Source organism: Xiphophorus couchianus, chromosome 17, assembly GCF_001444195.1.
Source record: "Xiphophorus couchianus chromosome 17, X_couchianus-1.0, whole genome shotgun sequence".
Taxonomy (NCBI): Eukaryota; Metazoa; Chordata; class Actinopteri; order Cyprinodontiformes; family Poeciliidae; genus Xiphophorus; species Xiphophorus couchianus.
Window position 1 is genome coordinate 9,240,767 of NC_040244.1, and position 19,500 is coordinate 9,260,266.

Consider the following 19,500-nt stretch of genomic DNA (forward strand, 5'->3'; position numbering starts at 1 on the left):
AGACCATTTTTCAAGTGATAATGGCACAATAATTAACATTTATCCTCTCAGAGACCAATAATCTTTAAGAACTTCTTCACATTGGAACTGGAAGAGAATTTAAATATCCAAAATAAAACATAACAACCAAAACCAACAAAACACTTAAAATTTAGTTCAGTTATTTATTTAGCAGCAATTTACAACAAATGCTGCCTCAAGTCACTTTGCAGAAAAAAAATCAAAACAAAAGATAGAAAACAGGTGTTTAATGAAAATGTATTTTTTGGGAATAAAAATGTTTTCTGACCTGATTGTCCGATAGATTCAGTTTGATTTGGAACCAAAATTGCAACATTTGTTACATTTTCATCTGATTGGTTTTCTTTCTTACTGCATTGTATCAAATGAACCAAACTAATTGAAAAACCTTTTCCCCTCCTCACCTGTAGAGGCGCTGCACCAGGAACCACTGAAAGAAACGACAAAAAAATCTCAGCAAAAAACATGGACACGACTTCCTTCATTGCAAAATGTAAACATAAATGGAGCAGCGTCAGATTTTAGCGGATGTAGGATTTCTCTTCAGTCTTTGGCAAAGTATCAAGAGATATTTCTCATTTCTTTCATTTGTTTTGGTTATATTTACCCAGAATACCTTGCACTTTAGTCCACTTCCTGCTTTTGGAGCAGTCTTCGATTGTATTGGCATTTGAGCCTCACCAAACCGAGATTTGTAGTTGGACCAGAGTTCACTTTTTTAGAGTTTGATTGTACATCCAAACCAAACTTTTAGAAAAACAAACTATGGTTTGATTGAAGTGGACCAAACATGGTGGATGTGAACCAACCCTAAAGTTTTTCCACCCTTTATTTTCCTTCACCTGCACTTTAACAGCCAAAAAATGGGTCAAATTTCAATTTCTTCCACACTTTTCCAGACTCTTGATAAAAAAACTCACTTTTTTTTGAGAAAGCTTCTTCTTTCTTGTTTGTCGTTAGCATGAGTCGCCCATTTCTTCAGATCGGTTGAGTTTCTCCCACCAGAACCGCTTTGCTCATCAGCCATTTATAGCTAGATTAATCCCTCCCCTCATATTTGTTTCACGGTTGTTAGTCCTCAGTCACTCGGTTTAGCATTCAGCTGCGTAGCTAAGGCGTTAGCGCCTGAATGAACGTAGCGATAATCTGAAATGACCCTGCTAAAAGACAGAGATGATTCTTGCAGAGATTAGCCATGTAGCGAGCAAAGATCGTTTCCCCCCAGCGGACCACACACTGACAACGTGTTTCTATTGTTTCCAATTCACCGCTGCTTCGGATTCTCAAGCTATTGTCTCGGAAATCCTCCAGCATTTCCCCAAAAACCCCGGACTCAAGGCCTTTGATTGGCACTTGTCAGGGCTGATAGAGAGGGTGACATGTTGGAGAAAGGCGTCAATGAAGAAGGCCTGAAAGGAAAATCCGCTACCCATGAATAATAACTCGCAGGATTTTCTCTTTTACTCCTCCTTCCTCCTGTTCTGCCATTAAAGCCGATTGTCTCGCTGATGCTCATCCTTTTCTCAAACAAGCAAAGAAAATGATACAAGTCCAGCCGTTTTGCCTCTGCCTGGTGCGCTGGACGTTAAAGGGTGTGGGTGTTTTTGTTTTGTTTTTTGTCCCTGGTGGCCTTTCTGAGGTCAGTCAGGGGATTTGACTCGGCCACTTTCAGCCAAATCCAGATATCTGCTGTGCTGAGATGCTGTGGTTGGTATGGCAACCCGCTTGCTGTGGTTTTAGATGAGCTCTTGTTTCCAGCTTGACCCGACCCGCAATCACTGCTGTGCATTCATAGATTAGGCCGTGTTGGAGGTTTGGATATAGGAGGGCTTTGAAAGAAAGGTTTCAAATCTTGAATAATTTCAGTCAGAGCTGAAATCAGCGGTAAACGTCGACCTACTTCATTTGAATATCCTCCAGATCCACCCTCTGAAAAACTGATGCAGCTTTTGTTTTACTCATTTTTAACAAACATTGAATAAAACTTTGAATAAAACAAAGTTTTGATTGCATAATCTCACACAGATCCTTTTTATGTATTGAAAATGTTTTGTTTTTAAAAAAAACCCAACAATATTCCTTTTGCTAACGTACAAATGAGCATTGGGACCATACTAAGAAAAAATTAAAATATATAATTACGAAGTTAAAGTTGAAATATTTCAAGAATAAAATCCTAATTCAAAACTTCATTCTTGTAATATTATGACAAGAATATTCTTGTAAAAATAATAATTATAAAAATATTTTTATAAAAAATAATTATTTTTTTATAAAAATAAAAAATAGCTTTATTTTTTATTTTCTTAACATGATCCCTGTTTTTTATCCTAATATATCTCAATAATATCCCACTGAACCTAAAAACCCCTCATCGTTAAAATGTCTTAAATTAATGTATCTGATTTTAAGGCCTTAAAATGTCTTAAATTCATTAGAAAATGTACACGTTTGCCTTAAATATGTTAATCACAGGTCTTAAATATTGTCTGGCAGTACTATTTAAACTTGTAAAAAAAAAATCTCCCATATTTAGGATTTTTTTGTAGTTTGGCACATCAGTTTCACCAAAAAATACAAACAGCCCACCTAAAGTTGTCAGTTTGAAACATCAGCTATCCTAAACAGAAAAAAGAAAAAAACAAAAACAAAACAAATAAAAATAAAAAAAATTTTAAATTCTGTAATTGTTTTCAGGTAGTTAAAGTATTTAATAAAAGGCTTCCATACCTGAAAAAAATTGTCTAGCTTTGTAAATTTGCTGCTGTTTATTTTTTTCATGGGACTTTTCAGTCAGGCTACCGCTAACTAGCTGCTAATAAACTATCCCTAACCTTTTTGTTAACTGTGAATTATCGCCAGTCGTCTTCACGTCTAGCTCATTTCTCTTGATGTATATGCCAAAGATTGGCACTACTATAGAAAATGCTTTCTTTTTCAGTTTTCTGTCATGATACAGGTCTTAAATTTCATTCATAATGGTCTTATAAAGGTCTTAAAACCCTGAGGTTTGAGATCTTGAAGTAAGATTTGGAAGCATATCATAAATAGACAAACAAAATCAGATTAAAATGTGCAAGTGAGCTATTAGCTTTTAACATTGTTGCCCTGCAGCAGAGAATGAAAATTATCAGAAAGAAATGCTTGAAAAATATCAGTCTTTGTGTAAGGACTCTACCTAAAAGACAAGTTTCACTTTTTTTTGACTTTCAAAAGTTCAGATCTATTGAGATGCACCTGTATATAACAGTCCTAAGGAAAGTTTTTGGTTTTTGAAATTTAATATCCTCACTTGTCATTCATCATGATGTCAGAAAGACGTGTTTTTGTTGCATGGGAGGAGGAATGATGAATTTTACGTTGTGAAGATGAATAAATTCCCCGTCCTGCCGTCCGTTTTGGTGTCACCGGCGCTGCGGCAGGACATGCAGGCGTGTGATTGTGTGCAGCCTGGTGGAAGACGTCCTGTCAAATGAGACATGGCTCCATCAATCTACGCCGCTGACCTTTCTGCGCTCACCGGCGGGATGAATGAATTCCCTCCACCGTGTTCGGAACGCCCAATGAATCCAAACCATTGCTGCTTGTCAACTGGCCATACTAATGAATGCATCACTTTTAGTATTACCACACATGCGCGTGTGCACCAAACAGACAGTTTGCAAAGAAAAAACTTATAGAAGCGTCTCTAGAAGACAATGAAACTCTTCTTTAGTCTCGAGTCTGCATTGATGGAGCTCTTTGTCTCCACACTTCTGCACCGAGAAGTGTATTCTGTGGAGGTTGAATTGGGAGATAATGGGACTCTTAATTGGCTGGGCTTTTACAAAATGGATGGCTGTTTAAGTTTCAAGGGCAGCGCTTGGTCTATAGTGTGGCTCTCAAAGGAATGAATGGAAATGTAACTCCTGCATCTGAGAGAACGATGAGATGAGAAAAGAAATGGGCTCTAGTGGCTGCTTACATGCAGATGATCATGAATACAAATGTGTTTTTCTTGCTCCGGACTTTGCTCATTGTTGGTTTTAATTTTAAAAAATAGCAACCTTAAATATGCTTCAGATACGGTCCTGCATTTCTTAGGATTTTAGTAACAAAATGTAAGTTTTAAGATCACCTATTATTCTTACTTGAAGAGGTTATGAATTATACTAAAAATTTGATTTCCTTTTTTGCACAAAATCAAAATCATAGTCTGCTCAATTCTCCCTGAGCTGTTTTAGGGCGTCTTGCCTCTTTAAATCCAAATAAGCTGCTGCTGGCCATGCTCTCCAACTCAACATTTACACCAGTACGTGAAAATGGCTACAAACAGATGCACAATCATGCATCCGTACATGTTTGAAAAGCAAAAGTACAGCCTCCTGCACAACCAACAAAAAGTGCAGCAAGTCAACAACAAAACATTTTCCAGCAGCCATTATACAGCGCATACAACAGTAAAACCAGCTGACCAAATGTGCTGGAGCTCCGCTTTGGTTGCTAGGTAACGCCGCAGTGCCTGTTTTTGAACGGCTCATCTTCCAGACACCAAAAAACCGCTGTGTGGTTTTTTTTATTTGTTTGTTTGGGGGTTTTTTATATTTTGAGCTGTTTTTAGAGGCAGTTGAGACACAAATGGAAGCACAAAAACATGCAAAATGTAAATTTTGCATAAGAGATCCCCTTTAAGCTGACTTGATGTAGGTTTCATTTATAAAATCCTTACAGAACAGCTTTTAATGACTGACTGTTGTCCTGCTTTATCCTGCTTTTTTAAGTGCTATGTGTTTAAGTATTCTCCTTTTATGATTCGCTTGATTCCTCTAAAATGTCTTTGAGTGTTTAAAAAACCGCTATATAAGTAAAATATATTGCTATTATTATATCCAATTCAAGGAAGCATAATAACACCACAACCACCAGAATCAGATGGGTAAATTTCAGCACCAATAGCTGTTGTTCTGACACGGAAGTCACTTAGCAAATTGCTACATTTTTATGGAGTGAAAATAGTGTCAAAAAGATTTGTGTGTGCGTAAAATGATTTGTGCGTGCGTAACAGGATTTGTGCGTGTGTAAAACGATTTGTGCGTGCGTAAAAAGATTTGTGCGTGTGTAAAAAGATTTGTGCGTGTGTAAAAAGATTTGTGCGTGCGTAACAGGATTTGTGCGTGCGTAAAAAGATTTGTGCGTGTGTAAAAAGATTTGTGCGTGCGTAACAGGATTTGTGCGTGCGTAAAAAGATTTGTGCGTGCGTAACAGGATTTGTGCGTGTGTAAAAAGATTTGTGCGTGCGTAACAGGATTTGTGTGTGCATAAAATGATTTGTGCGTGCGTAACAGGATTTGTGCGTGTGTAAAACGATTTGTGCGTGCGTAAAAAGATTTGTGCGTGTGTAAAAAGATTTGTGCGTGCGTAAAAAGATTTGTGCGTGCGTAAAAAGATTTGTGCGTGTGTAAAAAGATTTGTGCGTGCGTAACAGGATTTGTGCGTGCGTAAAAAGATTTGTGCGTGCGTAACAGGATTTGTAAACCTTAAAACTAAAATACATGTTGAAAAAGTACACACAAATCACCTGGTACGCACACACAAAACTGCAGTTACACACAAATCCGGTTACGAGTGCACAACTATTTTTGAGACTCATTTCACGCCTCGGTGGAAGCTCCAAGATTTGTGTGTAGATGGTGCGTTTACATGCTAGTAAAAGCTGGGACATCTGAGTTTTCTTCGGAACTGTTTCTTTTTTCCACAGTTCAATACATATTTCTCTCTTTACTTGTCTCGTGGCTTAGACATATTTTTGTGAGAGAAAAATACATATGTCATTACACCCACGTCTACTTTTTAATACTATAAGATTGTTTATATATGAATCCGCATTTGGGACCTATTCAACTGTAATTACTTGGGTAAAAAATTCAACCACTAGGTGGCGGAAGTTTATTCCGCTCTGACTGGGAAAAGCCTTCATTCAAACTGAGAGAAGAAACAAGAGAATGGCGGGTCAGCCGAGTGATCGTGTTCGTGGTTTACCGTCCGAAGTTAGTGGATGTTAAAATTTGCACGTTTTCCTGACCGTTGTAATGCGTATTTGTTAGATTATTTCAGATTACGTTTTACTTTTCAAGTAGTTCGACCCAAAGTTCTCGCCCTTCTATAGCAATAGCTCATGTCTACGTTAGCTAAGCTACTATTAGTCCTCGATTAGCATCGGTCCAGTTTAAAACAGTATCTTCCTGGCCCATTACAGCCATGTCTACGTTTATCACCATGCTCAGCTATTTTTATGATGCCGACAATAATGTAGGCTTAGGTGACGTCTTTTATTATAATTTATTATAATTATATTTTATTAATTATCTGGCAGATAATTAATAAAATATTCCATATTTAATTTGTATATGTCCTTTTTCAACTATGCAATTTATAAAGTGAAAAATTTAACACTGACTGAAATGTGGAAAACACATACATTATTAGCACTTTTTGGGGACAATAGAAATATAATTTCACTAGATGGCTACAATTACAATTTAGTTAATGTGAAGCACAACTTAACATATTATCTGTCCAAAAATGTAAGTCATCACATGGAAGTAATGAGAAATGTGGTTTGCTCATAATGAAGTAACAGAAATATTAATATTTTAAAGATTCAGCCGAGTTACTACACTTATATTCAGCTGCTTACAAAGGCTTCAGTGTTGGATGAGGTTATATTTTCAAAATTTGAAATATTGATGATCTGCATGAAACTAATATAAAAAAACGGTGCAGATGTATATGTATGGCATAGAATACATTTGTACATTTGTTAAGAGATGTTCTACGTATTTATTTCTGGTACGAAAGCAATGACCATCATATTCCAGGAAGAAATGTAGAGAAGAGTAAATCTTAAGTGATTACAGTAAGATATAAAATATATAGGTGATAGACGAAACATAAGTCTGTAGCAGAACTAAAAACAAATTTAAATCAAAAACTACAATTAGTGAGGAGATCTGGGATGAATCCTTCAAATAATAAAAGACGTCACCTAAGCCTACATTATTGTCGGCATCATAAAACTAGCTGAGCATGGTGATAAACGTAGACATGGCTGTAATGGGCCAGGAAGATACTGTTTTAAACTGGACCGATGCTAATCGAGGACTAATAGTAGCTTAGCTAACGTAGACATGAGCTATTGCTATAGAAGGGCGAGAACTTTGGGTCGAACTACTTGAAACGTAAAACGTAATCTGAAATAATCTAAAAAATACGCATTACAACGGTCAGGAAAACGTGCAAATTTTAACATCCACTAACTTTGGACGGTAAACCACGAACACGATCACTCGGCTGACCCGCCATTCTCTTGTTTCTTCTCTCAGTTTGAATGAAGGCTTTTCCCAGTCAGAGCGGAATAAACTTCCGCCACCTAGTGGTTGAATTTTTTACCCAAGTAATTACAGTTGAATAGGTCCCAAATGCGGATTCATATATAAACAATCTTATAGTATTAAAAAGTAGACGTGGGTGTAATGACATATGTATTTTTCTCTCACAAAAATATGTCTAAGCCACGAGACAAGTAAAGAGAGAAATATGTATTGAACTGTGGAAAAAAGAAACAGTTCCGAAGAAAACTCAGATGTCCCAGCTTTTACTAGCATGTAAACGCACCATCTACACACAAATCTTGGAGCTTCCACCGAGGCGTGAAATGAGTCTCAAAAATAGTTGTGCACTCGTAACCGGATTTGTGTGTAACTGCAGTTTTGTGTGTGCGTACCAGGTGATTTGTGTGTACTTTTTCAACATGTATTTTATTTTTAAGGTTTACAAATCCTGTTACGCACGCACAAATCTTTTTACACACGCACAAATCCTGTTACACACGCACAAATCTTTTTACGCACGCACAAATCGTTTTACACACGCACAAATCCTGTTACGCACGCACAAATCATTTTATGCACACACAAATCTTTTTGACACTATTTTCACTCCATACATTTTCAGCTGCCGCTATTCTTTTTCACACTGTGTCAAATGAGCCAGACGCCTTGAAAAACCTGTTCCCCTCCTCGCCTGTGGCGGCGCTGCACCAAGGACCACTGAAGGAAGCGACAGGAAAATCTCTGAAGAAGACAAAGTGTAAACAAAAATGGAGTAGCATCAGATTTTAGTGGTTGTAGGATTTCTCTTTTGTCTTTGGCAAGAGACCAGGAGACATATCTCATGATAGTATTTGTTTTGGTTTTATTTATTTGTTCTGACCAGAACGTCACTTAGCCATTTGGATTTCTTGGTTGTTACCATTCAGGACTGGCTTGGATATGAAGATTATATAACTTTTTACTTTTAAGTGAACAGTTTCACACTGGGGGTTTAATGTTCCCACTCAGACGAGGAAAACCCGGCTGAGGACCAACCGCAACATCCAGGAAGGAGCAGCCATGTTCTAATGGACGGAGAGCGAGTTGAGGAGCGGGATGAGGCGATGGAGAGGAAAACCAAGGCGCTGAGTTTGCTCTCCAAACTGCAGGACAACGCCCCACGGCGGAGCAAAACCAGCAGGAGCCGCTCCAACTTTGAGGACTGTGAGTTTATCCTGACTCTTTCAGCATTTATAATTTAAACACAGTTTGGTAGAAACTGGCTGCATTTACTCAATTATATTTATTTGAGTAACTTTATTACTTGAGTAAAATTATGTTGAAGTAGCGCTACTTTTACTTGGGTACTCTGCCGACCTCTGAATTTAAATAATAAAGCAGAGACAGATTTAATGAAACAGATGATTAAATGCTGATTGTTGGTTTAATATCTGATAAAATGTTCATTTCCATATTAGAGTATGGAAATGAACAAATTCCAGATTCTATTGAATAAATCCTTCCTTCCTTATAATTTTCCTTTTCATTCGTAATGAAGTGCCATTATTACATTTAGCAGCGCATACATGAGATTGATTGACAGCGCTAAGACCCTCCTCCTTGCTCTGATTGGTTGTTTTTGACAGCAAACCAATCAGCAAGGAGAATATTACTCCTCTTAATGTCACAACATGGTGACAGTTTTAATAAACAGATAAAACATATTTTTGTAAAGGTTACTTTACCTTTAAATCTGCAGTTTTTTCACTACAATCGCCTCTAAAATGACAAAAATACATATTTATATGAAGGTTTTTTGTACATTAACAGGAGATTTACACTTAATTAATTAAATTGTGGTATTTCTAAAGCTTAGGATTACACAATCAATGGTTTATTTTTGTCTCTGTGCCTCTCTGTTTGTCCTCATGCATTGTTTGTGAGTTCATTAAAGTGCTTCTGCCTTTCAGTCCACAGTCTGCCACCGGTCCAGACTCTTGTGGCCCCTCATTAGGCTCTGAAAGGGAATAAAGGGTTTTAATTGGTCTTGTTTCATCCAACACTGACTGCTTGCCAGTGGATTCCCAAAATTCTCTGCTCCCCCCGCGCTCACACACTCCAGCAGCTTCCTGTACTCGGCCACCCATCGTCAACCAGCCCAGTGACCCTGCGGGTCAACCGGGTCAGCGCCGGTTAGCGGGAGCCGCCATGTGGCTCGTGTCTGAAGTCAACAGTAACTGATGAAAAGAAGAAGAGTGAAGAGAGTCTGGACACCAAGAGCAGATTCAGTCATTAAGTTTCTGGAAGAACAGCGACCGACAATGACTCAAACATCCAGCCGTCATCCAACCATCTAACCATCATCCAACCTTCATCCAGCCATCTAACCGTTATTCAACCAACCATTAAACCATCATCCAACCATCATCCAAACATCCAACCATTAAAACAACCATTAAACCATCTTTCAACCATCATCCAACCATCTAACCATTATCCAACCAACCACTAAACCATCATCCAACCATTATCCAACCAGCCATCTAACCATCATCCAACCATCTAACCATTATCCAACCAACCACTAAACCATCATCCAACCATTATCCAACCAGCCATCTAACCATCATCCAACCATCTAACCATTATCCAACAACCACTAAACCATCAACCAACCAAACATCCAACCAATCATTAAACCATCATCCATCCAACCATTGTGCTTAAAAATAAAAATCAATGCCACCAGTTTGGCAATATTTCAGATGTCTAAGACAAAAAACAAATCAATAATTATCAATATCAACTGATATGAAACACTTATCTCATCCATATTATCCAGCCCTAAAAGTAGCGATATTTCATAGTAAAATTACTTACTTAAAACTAAACGTACAGTAAAAAAATACTCCTATTTTTTTCCAAAGAGTTAAGTAAACATAAGTAGTTGCTACCCAGCTGTGTATGGGACACCTGTCGGCGTTGGGTCGACTCCACTTTGTCTCCACCCACCATCAGCAGCGTATATCAGGGCTAACTTGTGTCCAAGCAGTGAAACACAAAAATAAACATCAAACGACAAAACGCAGTCGAAGAGATGAGAGGAGGTTGTAGTAATGGGACCTGCTCTCACTCCAAGTGTGTGTTCAGGTACACTGCCTTTATGCAACTCCTGTTTGCTCAGTCTTTGCACTGAAATTATGTGTTTACCATCGGTCCCGAATAACTGGGCAAACAAACAGCTCGCCTATTGATGAGCGGCAGCGTGGAATATGGCCGCCGCATTCAGAGAGAGAGAGGGAGCGCAGAGTAAATCTGTCAAAGGCTCCATTATGTGGTGTCCAAACAGAGAGCGCTCTCCACAATGGCCTTATTAATGGGACAATGTCAAGGAGCGGCGGAGCAATAATAGCAGATGATTTTTCTTTGTGAGGTTATCTCTGGAGATCTGCTCTCACATTAAAGCAGATGATTTGGCCTATGGGAGTCGTATCGGCGATGATCTGAGCTGATTGGTCTAAAGTGTGTGCGTGTGTGTGCGGAAAGCGTGGGCTGCGGTTTGTGGTGAGCTGGATGGCATGCAGCCAGAGACAGGAGTGTGGCTGCTACGTGTGTCTTTGTTTGTTTTCCTAGCAGAGCCTGAACCCCCCTCAATACACACACACACATACACTTTGTGTTTTTGGAGAAAGTGCAGGGGCGGGGTTGGAGAGTTGTGTGTTTGTTTCAGTAAAACAGTGCGTGCGGGAGAATGTTATCGCCTTCATATTGTGCCGACTCATTAAAGAAGTTCTGCTCTGATCGGATTTCTGCGGCTAAAAACAGCTGCTCTACGCCTGCTGTATTTCACAAACTCATCGTATCGCTCCTCTAAGAGCAACATTAAAAAATAAAACATTCTTTATATTTCGAGACACAGAATTCTAATGTAAAGCTGCAAAAACACACTCACAAAAAAGATTTTGTGCAAAAACACAAAATCTTACCAAGTAGTTTTGGTTTAGTTTTTAGTGCATTTACCTTAGTACATTTCAAATAAGACAAACTAACTTAAGAGCAACTTTTCAGCAAAATATAGAGGCTTTTTTTAAGTAAATAATTCCTTGATATTGATGAGAATTACCAGTTCTATGGGCAAATTGATTAACTTGCAACATGGGAAAAATGACTTGTCGTAACTTAAATAATCTGTCAATGGGACTAGCACTTTTTCATCAATGTTAAGTAATTATGTACTTAAAACAAGCCTCTATATCTTGCTAAAAAAAGTTACTTGTAATAAGATTTGTCTTATTTCAAGTTTGCTAAGATATTTACACTGGAAACAAGACCAAAATTACTTGGTAAGATTTTGTGTTTTTTACAGTGTATGTACCTTTTATACAAAAAAGTGGGGTGTTTTTTTTTTACATCATCATCATGGTATAAAACAGATTATCTGTGAAAAAATCAAGTTCCTTTTCCTTCTCCCAGTTCTCCCAGTGCTAACTGCAGAACTCGGGCAGAAACAACCAATCAGAGCCAGGAGGAGGGTTTTAGCGCCGTCAATCACTCTCCACTAATGTTGAAAAACACAATTTTGCAATTGCTGTGTTTCCCTTAAATATGAAACAGCCTTAAAATTACATGTAAATAAGTTTAGCACAATAATTCATTAAAAACCATTTTGTGACATTATCCTCTCACCGCTTCCTGTCTTCTTCTTTGTCTTTTCCACCAGTAGCAACATCTGGTTGTTGATCATGTGACTCGGGATGCGGATGCTAATAAAGAGTTTCCATTGCAGTTTTTCAAAATACACTAATTTCAATACAGCTGAAAAACAACTTCATTGTAGCGCAAAAATTTCCACTAAGCAAATTTATTTCCGTAATTCCAATTTGCTTAACATTACGACCAACGGAAACGCAGCTGTGACTGGACGGTGAACAACTCTTTCGTTCTTTTTTGGTCAAAACATAATTTTTGAGAATTAATCAAGTTTCCTTAAAATTTTTTAAAAATTATCTAATTGAACTAAACTTGATTTAAATAAAGCAAATACTTGAAATGCACCACTATATGTGAATCTATATCACTTTAATTATTAGAATAAATTACCTTTTCAATGTTGTTCTGAATTTACTGAGCAGCACTTAGAATTTAGAGATGAAATTTTGTTTTACATTTAAGAGCAAATCTGATCTTTTGTTGTTTTTAAAGATATATAAATCCCTAATTACTGAGAAAATGTAAATAATAGAGTAACTCAGTCTACTTTAATCTGAATTTAAAGTTGCAGGATCGATATTTTGTGCCCTCCTATCTGTCTTTATTCACTGTTTACAAGATCTGTACTTCACATCCTAAACTTTTGCAAACAGATCTGCATCTTAACACCTGTTGATTTGCAGAATCATCACATTAACAATAATACATAAAACATCCCATAAATAAATTGTTTTGTAGCTTTTATACTCCTGGAACAGTTTAGACCTTGCGTGTAAATGTATTTTGTTGCCGTTAATCACATGTTGCTGTGTAAGTGGGCCATGCTGTCCACCGTTCAGCTCTAAAAAGGGGGTCACCTCCTGCCTGCTGCTCAAAGCGATCTTTGTGTTGAATTATGGGACACTATATGCAGTGTGTTGCTATACAAAAGTCTGGAATTAGACGAGAAAGGGAGCAACAAACAAATTTTAAAAAAACTTTAAAACACAAAGGACCCTTCTTTGTGTGTAATTATTTTGAATGGCGCAAAAATAAACTGTCTTTACTTTAAAAATAACAAATCAATTTAACTAGAAAGCGGAGATTTACACTAAATGTCTCATGTTTACCCTTGGAAATTTTACTATTGACCTAATAAATTCAAATAAACACAAGATGACAGAAAGGTTTATAAATCTAATGTACAGCACTGTAAAAAATATCCACATGGTTTCAACATTAATATACAATATAAAGGAAATGGCAGCAATGCTGCTTATCTCCTTTTTAAATTTCTGGACCAGAACTTAACTGAACTGATTTTTTTAACACCAATATAGTATAAAAATATTTGGACATTTTCCAGTTGTTGGTCGAAACCTGGCATGAATCGCCCTGCGTGTAAGAAATGAAAATATTAATCATAATCAGAAGAGCGGCCTTGTCAAATGAGCAGCTAGGTGCTTTTCTTCATGTGCAGCTGCAGGTCTGAGAACAAGGTCCAAGTGCGTGGTAAATGAGTCGTGACCCGCAGGCTGCTTGCAGACGGATGCAGGAGTCGTGAACAAACAGGAACAAAACATAAAAACAAACGCCTAGTGAAAGCATGAGCCTCCCTGCTCATCATCATCATCATAGCCCTATTCTTCCTCTCTCAATTGCAACTGAATCGCCCCGGTCTCATTACAGATTACAGCCTGAACGGAGTGACTCTCCCCTTTCTCTCGCCTTTCTCCACACAGCCCCTCTCTTGATTAACATTTTCTGCTAGGCTTCACACCAAAGGCCCAACCTGTGTCCTTTAAAGGCAGGGTGAAAAAAAAGCCATCAAGCGCTGGAGTGGAATCAGATAAGGCTATCAGGCGGGAGGCTTTACTACCTCGGCTTTGTCCTGCTCCTCCACCCGCCCTCGCTTCCTCCACCAGCCTCTCACTCCACTGCGTCTTTTGTTCGACTGATTCCCTGACGGAGCGCTGCCCTCAGCCTGGGACCACCTCCAGCAGCCAGCGCTGGCCGTCAGGGTCTCACACAGATTCACAGATCAACATTATTTAATAAAACTGAGCAAAAGGTCGCCAGAAAACTGAGTAATCAACAGAAATTACCCCTGCAATGACGCATTAAATAAAATTATTATTCTGTTAGGTCACTTATTGTTGGTCTACTTTGTTCATCCTAATGAAGGATCATGGTCAACACAAGATTCCGAAAGTATGGATTTTAAGCTTTCCAATGAAGTCAAACCAATGCAAATCAAAAAAGAATTAGTTGTTCTTCAATAACATTTATGGCTATTTGTAATTTAGAAGCACAATAAAAGAAAAATAGACTGTAGTTGCTTTGGCAGAAACAAAAATCCTCTTCTGCGCCAGTAAATATAACAATTATCCACCAATTTCTATCAATTGAATTTATCTGTTGTATTTAATTAGCTTAATTTAATCATTTTAATAAAATAAAATCGCATTGGCTGTTGACGTGCGAACAGAGCATTGTAAGCAAGTAAAGTCGTAAAAAACAAAGAACTGTTCTGACCAACTGAGATTCGTTCACAACTTAGAGTTGTTCAAAAGAATCACATTGCTAGTGAACAACATCAATACTCTCACTTTGAGCTAACACTACAGCAAATAAATGGTTGTTTATATGCAGTTCCTTGCAGACCATAAGGGGGCGCCTACGGACCACCAGAAAGACTGTCCTAGTACCTGGTAGTCCGGTAAACTCATTTCGAAAGAAAACCAAAAATGCAACATTTGTTACATTTTCAGCTGCTCTGGTTCTTATTCAAACTGCACTGTGACAAACATGCCAAACTATTGAAAAACTTGTTCCCCTCCTTGCCTCTGGGGGCGCTGCACTAAGAACCACTGAAGGAAATTCCACGAAAACCACCAAAGAAGCCATGAACGCAACTTCTTTCTTTGTGAAATGTAAACAAAATGGAGTCCACGAGCCATTTCCTCCGCTAGCACTAGACTAGCACGTTGGTTTTGGTTGTATTTACCCAGAATGCCCTGCACTACACTTTACCCAGAATGCCCTGCACTACACTTCACCCAGAATGACCTGCACTACACTTCACCCAGAATGCCCTGCACTGCACTTCACTTTATGCTTTTGGAACCAAACCAAGGCCAAGGTTTAGGGGGCGTAGTGAACATTTGCCACAAGTAAACGTCAACATCTGACGCAATGACGCTTTTCGTAGCCTGGTTGATTCGCGCCAAACCAGTAGACAGAAAGACCCCAAATTTGCTTTTTCTTTTTTGCTAAACTTTAAAAGTTTGCTCAATATTTGCATGACAACTGGATGGAGAAGACCTGGTAGTAAAATAATTTTCTTAGTCGCCTCAGAAGAAGAGTGGATGGCAGCTAACACCCAGCAGTGAAACAATCCAAGGCAACTGAACTGCAGCTCTAAATTATCTAAAAAGCAGAGGTGATCCATTCACTGATCCGGACTTTAAATCCCTGCAGGTTCGCATGCAGACTGCCTCACCCTGCCAGCCTTGTCCTATCCAGATATTTGCAAACAGATGCTATGACGGCAGCCTGCAGGTTTTTTGATCAATCAAGCTTTAACAAGTCAAGTTGACTGGCTGCGAATGTAACATTTTGCATCTGAAAGGCCAGGCCTGGTTTTGATTAGGCCTAAGCTGATAAATGACCGATTCAAACAGGCCCCCTGCTACTGTGGAGAAACCCCAGAGGTCCAGAGGTTTAAGTCCAGACTGATATCAACTCTTTTGCTCCTCTTTATTCAGGAAACCCATGAATAGATCCATTATCCCGGAGATTCATTCTCATCTCCTAAATTGAAGTGGCAGCAGCTTAAAAGTCTCTTTTCAAGGCAGCCATTTCTTTCCTCCCTCCAAAATTTGCCTAATGAAATATTCATGGTTTGTCTCAGTTTGCCCTCCTCTGATAATCTTTACTTTTATTTTTAAGATTTTAAGACAGACATATTTCACAGAGTTGCAGCTAAATCCAGAGATTTGACCATTAACATTTGGCCGATGTTATCTGATGTAGTAGCGCTGAGGTGGTATAAACCTTTTTGATCTAAGTTTCAAATCTCCGCCTGGATATTTTTGCTTATTTTAATTGTACAAAGTTTTAAATGTCCTGTGAGTAAATATATTTGCCCATTTCGCCATAACAACTGGAATATTCAATATCTAGCAAGTTATTTTCACAATTTCCAGTCTATTAAAAAAAATGTCTAATCAAAATAATTTCACTTCTTGCTACGGCGGGAGTGAAATTACCGTAATAACCAGACATTGGTTGGAAAGCGCAACGTCTCCCCTTTCAGAAACCGTTGGGATTTTTCAGATAGCGCAAAGTGTGGCAGAATTACGGTACTGCAAATTTGGCTGAATTGTCTGTGCTCCATTCAGTCTGGGAGGGTTAAAACATTAAGTTTGAGATTTGATATCTTAAATATTAAAAAATGGGCAATAATAAGTGTTTTTAGGGTCAGAAGTATTTGAGGTTTTTGTCTATTCAGGGAAGACAGTTAATACTTGGGATCGAAGGAAAATAAGACATAAATTAGCAGATAAACTTAAAAAGATAAAGTACTAATTAATTGAAGCTGTACTTTAAAGAACAGAAATGTAGTGCAGAAAAAAATCCAGCATACTTTGGTGCAAACCGAAGTCATGACCTCGATGGAGTCGACTACTCAGAAACTACACAACTACAAGCTAGCAGAATGTCTTTACTTTTATTTTATTAATTAAAACTCCACAGGAAACAAATTAAGTTTAAATTTAACTCGGTGTTAGTGGTGCTAAATTTGAACAATGTATGGATGACAAATAAAGAAAATAAAACACACAATAAGTTCAAAGTTTTTATTAAATCAATACACCCTGAAAAAAGAAAAGTTGAAATGCAAAAATGAGAGTCTTTGACTGATGGAACATTTAAGTCCATGATGAGTTGATGTAAGCTGATTTGAACCGTTAGCAGGTGCTTACATTTGATTTAAATAATTTACGTAACTGCAAACATAACTGGGTAAAACAAAATCTACCTTTGGTTCCTTTTTTTAAAAAAGAAGAACTAAATAATTCAACAGCAAAGTGTGACTGCCACCCAAATGGAGCCCTACAGTCACACACCTTAAATTAGACATTCAAGGCGAATATCTCATTTTAAATGCAACAAAACACAATTGTCCAGGAATAACATGAACATTTAAAAATGCTTCCTCACACTTTAACCCCTGTTGTTTTCTTCTTTTGTCTTTCTCAGTCGACTTTCTGGCAAAGTATTGCATTTTCAGTCAGGAGAAGCTGGTGGAGTATAAAATGGCTTTTGAAGCAGTAAGTGAAGGGCAATTTAAACCCTTTTTGTTCTTTCTCTGTCAGCAGCAGATTCTGTTTCACTCACTGGTATGTGTTGCTCTCAGTCGGAGGGAAGGTGTGGAGTCTGCAGCCTCAACAGGCCCACATAAAGTGAACTTTTTCACTTTTTAAAAACACAAATCAGTGGGATGTGTTTGGGATTTTAAGTGTTGGACCACAAAAAGTAGCACATAGCATTAAATTTAAAGAAAAATTATGCTTGTAATTCACTAAAATAGAAGTTTCAATTTAATATTTCATCATATGAGAATGGAAAGAGTTATAGAGTTGTTGGATGGAGGTAGAAAACTTCAGTTGAGAAGGTCTAGTCAAAGTAAAAATTTAAATCTGTTTGACATCAGGAGTAAAACTTAATAGAAAATATTCAACACTTTTTACCCAATTTAACTGAGATTGGAGTATTTAGCAGGAGAATAAGAGATCGTCTTATATGTAAAGTTACATAATGGAGTAAATGTAATTTTTATAGGAGAAAATGTCACCAGTTGTCAACAGGAAGTGATCAACATTCAAGTTTTCTTCTTTATTTTGTTACAAATTAACATTTTTCCATTGAAGCTTCTTCAAATAAAGCCAACAGATAATTTTTTGTGTGTAGGAGGACAGCGACTGTGACGGCTACATCTCCTGCCTGCAGGTTCTGCTCGCTCTCAAAACCATCATCCCTCCTGAGCTGCTGTCTGAAAAAGAAGAAATCTACGTCTACAGGGTAGATCCGTGACGAACCGCAGCGCAGTGGCTGCTCACTTCCTGCCCTAATGCCAACGTCCCGTTTCAGATCCTGGAGATGGTGGACTTCAGGGTGACAGACGGACTGGTGGACTTGAGGCTGTTTGCCGTGATTGCGAGCCTGGCGCAGAAAATAGCCTCCATGGAGTAAGTGAAAAGGCGGACGCACTCCTCAAAGCCGCAGGCTGGAGGAGGAGTCATTGACCCGCCATAAATAAGGATGAGAGTTTGTACCCAAGTTTGTTCCACTGATCTTAGCGTCGTGTGTGGGTCTCTTTGAACTGCATTGAGTTGTCTTGTATCTGCTGCACTTCAGTTTCTGGGCAATATCTGCACTCTTTGCAGCATTATTTCATGATTTATGAAAGCAAAAGGGTTTTTATTTTTATTTTTACAGATCTAGCTTGGAAAGCAACAAAAAGTTTAGATCATCCTGAATTTTAATGTGAGCTAGTGTGAATTTAGTCCATTTGGCTGGTTGGTGCTTGAGAAATAAGACTCCTCATTAAGTTTAAAGGGAATCTGTTATGAAAAATTTATATTTTGCACATTTTTCTACTTCAGTTTGGGTTTCTACTTCTTCTAAAAACAGCACAAGCACTTAAAAAAACACCCAAACTAATGTTTGTTGGTGTCTGGAAAATGCAACTGTTTCAGAATGTAACATCACAAATTAGCAAGCACTGCCCCAACCCCAGCAACCGCAACTGTAGCAACCCCAGCAGAGTTCCGCTCGTTACCTAGCAACCCCAGTTGAGCTTCAGCATGTTTGGTCACTATGCGCTGTACAGTGGCTGGTGGAAAAGTGTTTTATTGTTGACTCAACATCCAGTTACCACTTGCTGCATTTTGTTGGTTGTGCGGGAGGCTCTACTTATGCTTTTCAAATATGTACGGTGGGAAAATTGCACATTTGTTTGGAGCTATTTTCACATGCGTGTGCAAAGGTCGTGTTTACACTCACAGTTTGTTGCTGTATATCAAGGGTTTTGTAACAATATTTTGGACTTTCTATGAATATAAAAAATATTCAAATATTTGAAAATAATGAAGTTAAGTTTTCTTTTCTTCATTTGCTGCATCTATAAAGAAAAAGTGAAACTCCGTTTTTTTTCAAAGGCTAATTTAAACACAAGACTCTTAAAGCTGCAATATGTACCTTTTATTAAAATAATTTTTTTCATATTTGTTAAAATTGTAACCATGTTGTGACAGAATGTTATGAGAGATAATCTGTGAAAAGATGGATCTCCTCCACCTCATCAATGAGCTACTATTGCCATCTGAAAAAATGCATCGCTCCAGGTCAAAAACAACCAATGAGAGCAAGGAGA

General features: G+C 38.0%; 1 protein-coding gene across 3 annotated transcripts in view; it reads left to right on the forward strand.

The window, feature by feature from the left end:
- The window catches only part of LOC114160688 (histone-lysine N-methyltransferase 2D), a 69,190-nt gene that overhangs the window by 40,456 nt on the left and 9,234 nt on the right, over positions 1-19,500 (forward strand). For all 3 annotated transcript variants that reach the window (XM_028043390.1, XM_028043389.1, XM_028043391.1), the window contains 4 exons: positions 8,400-8,594; positions 17,325-17,395; positions 18,036-18,146; positions 18,216-18,313. In XM_028043390.1, the coding sequence (XP_027899191.1) occupies positions 8,400-8,594; positions 17,325-17,395; positions 18,036-18,146; positions 18,216-18,313 (475 nt within the window). The remainder of the gene's footprint in view (positions 1-8,399; positions 8,595-17,324; positions 17,396-18,035; positions 18,147-18,215; positions 18,314-19,500) is intronic.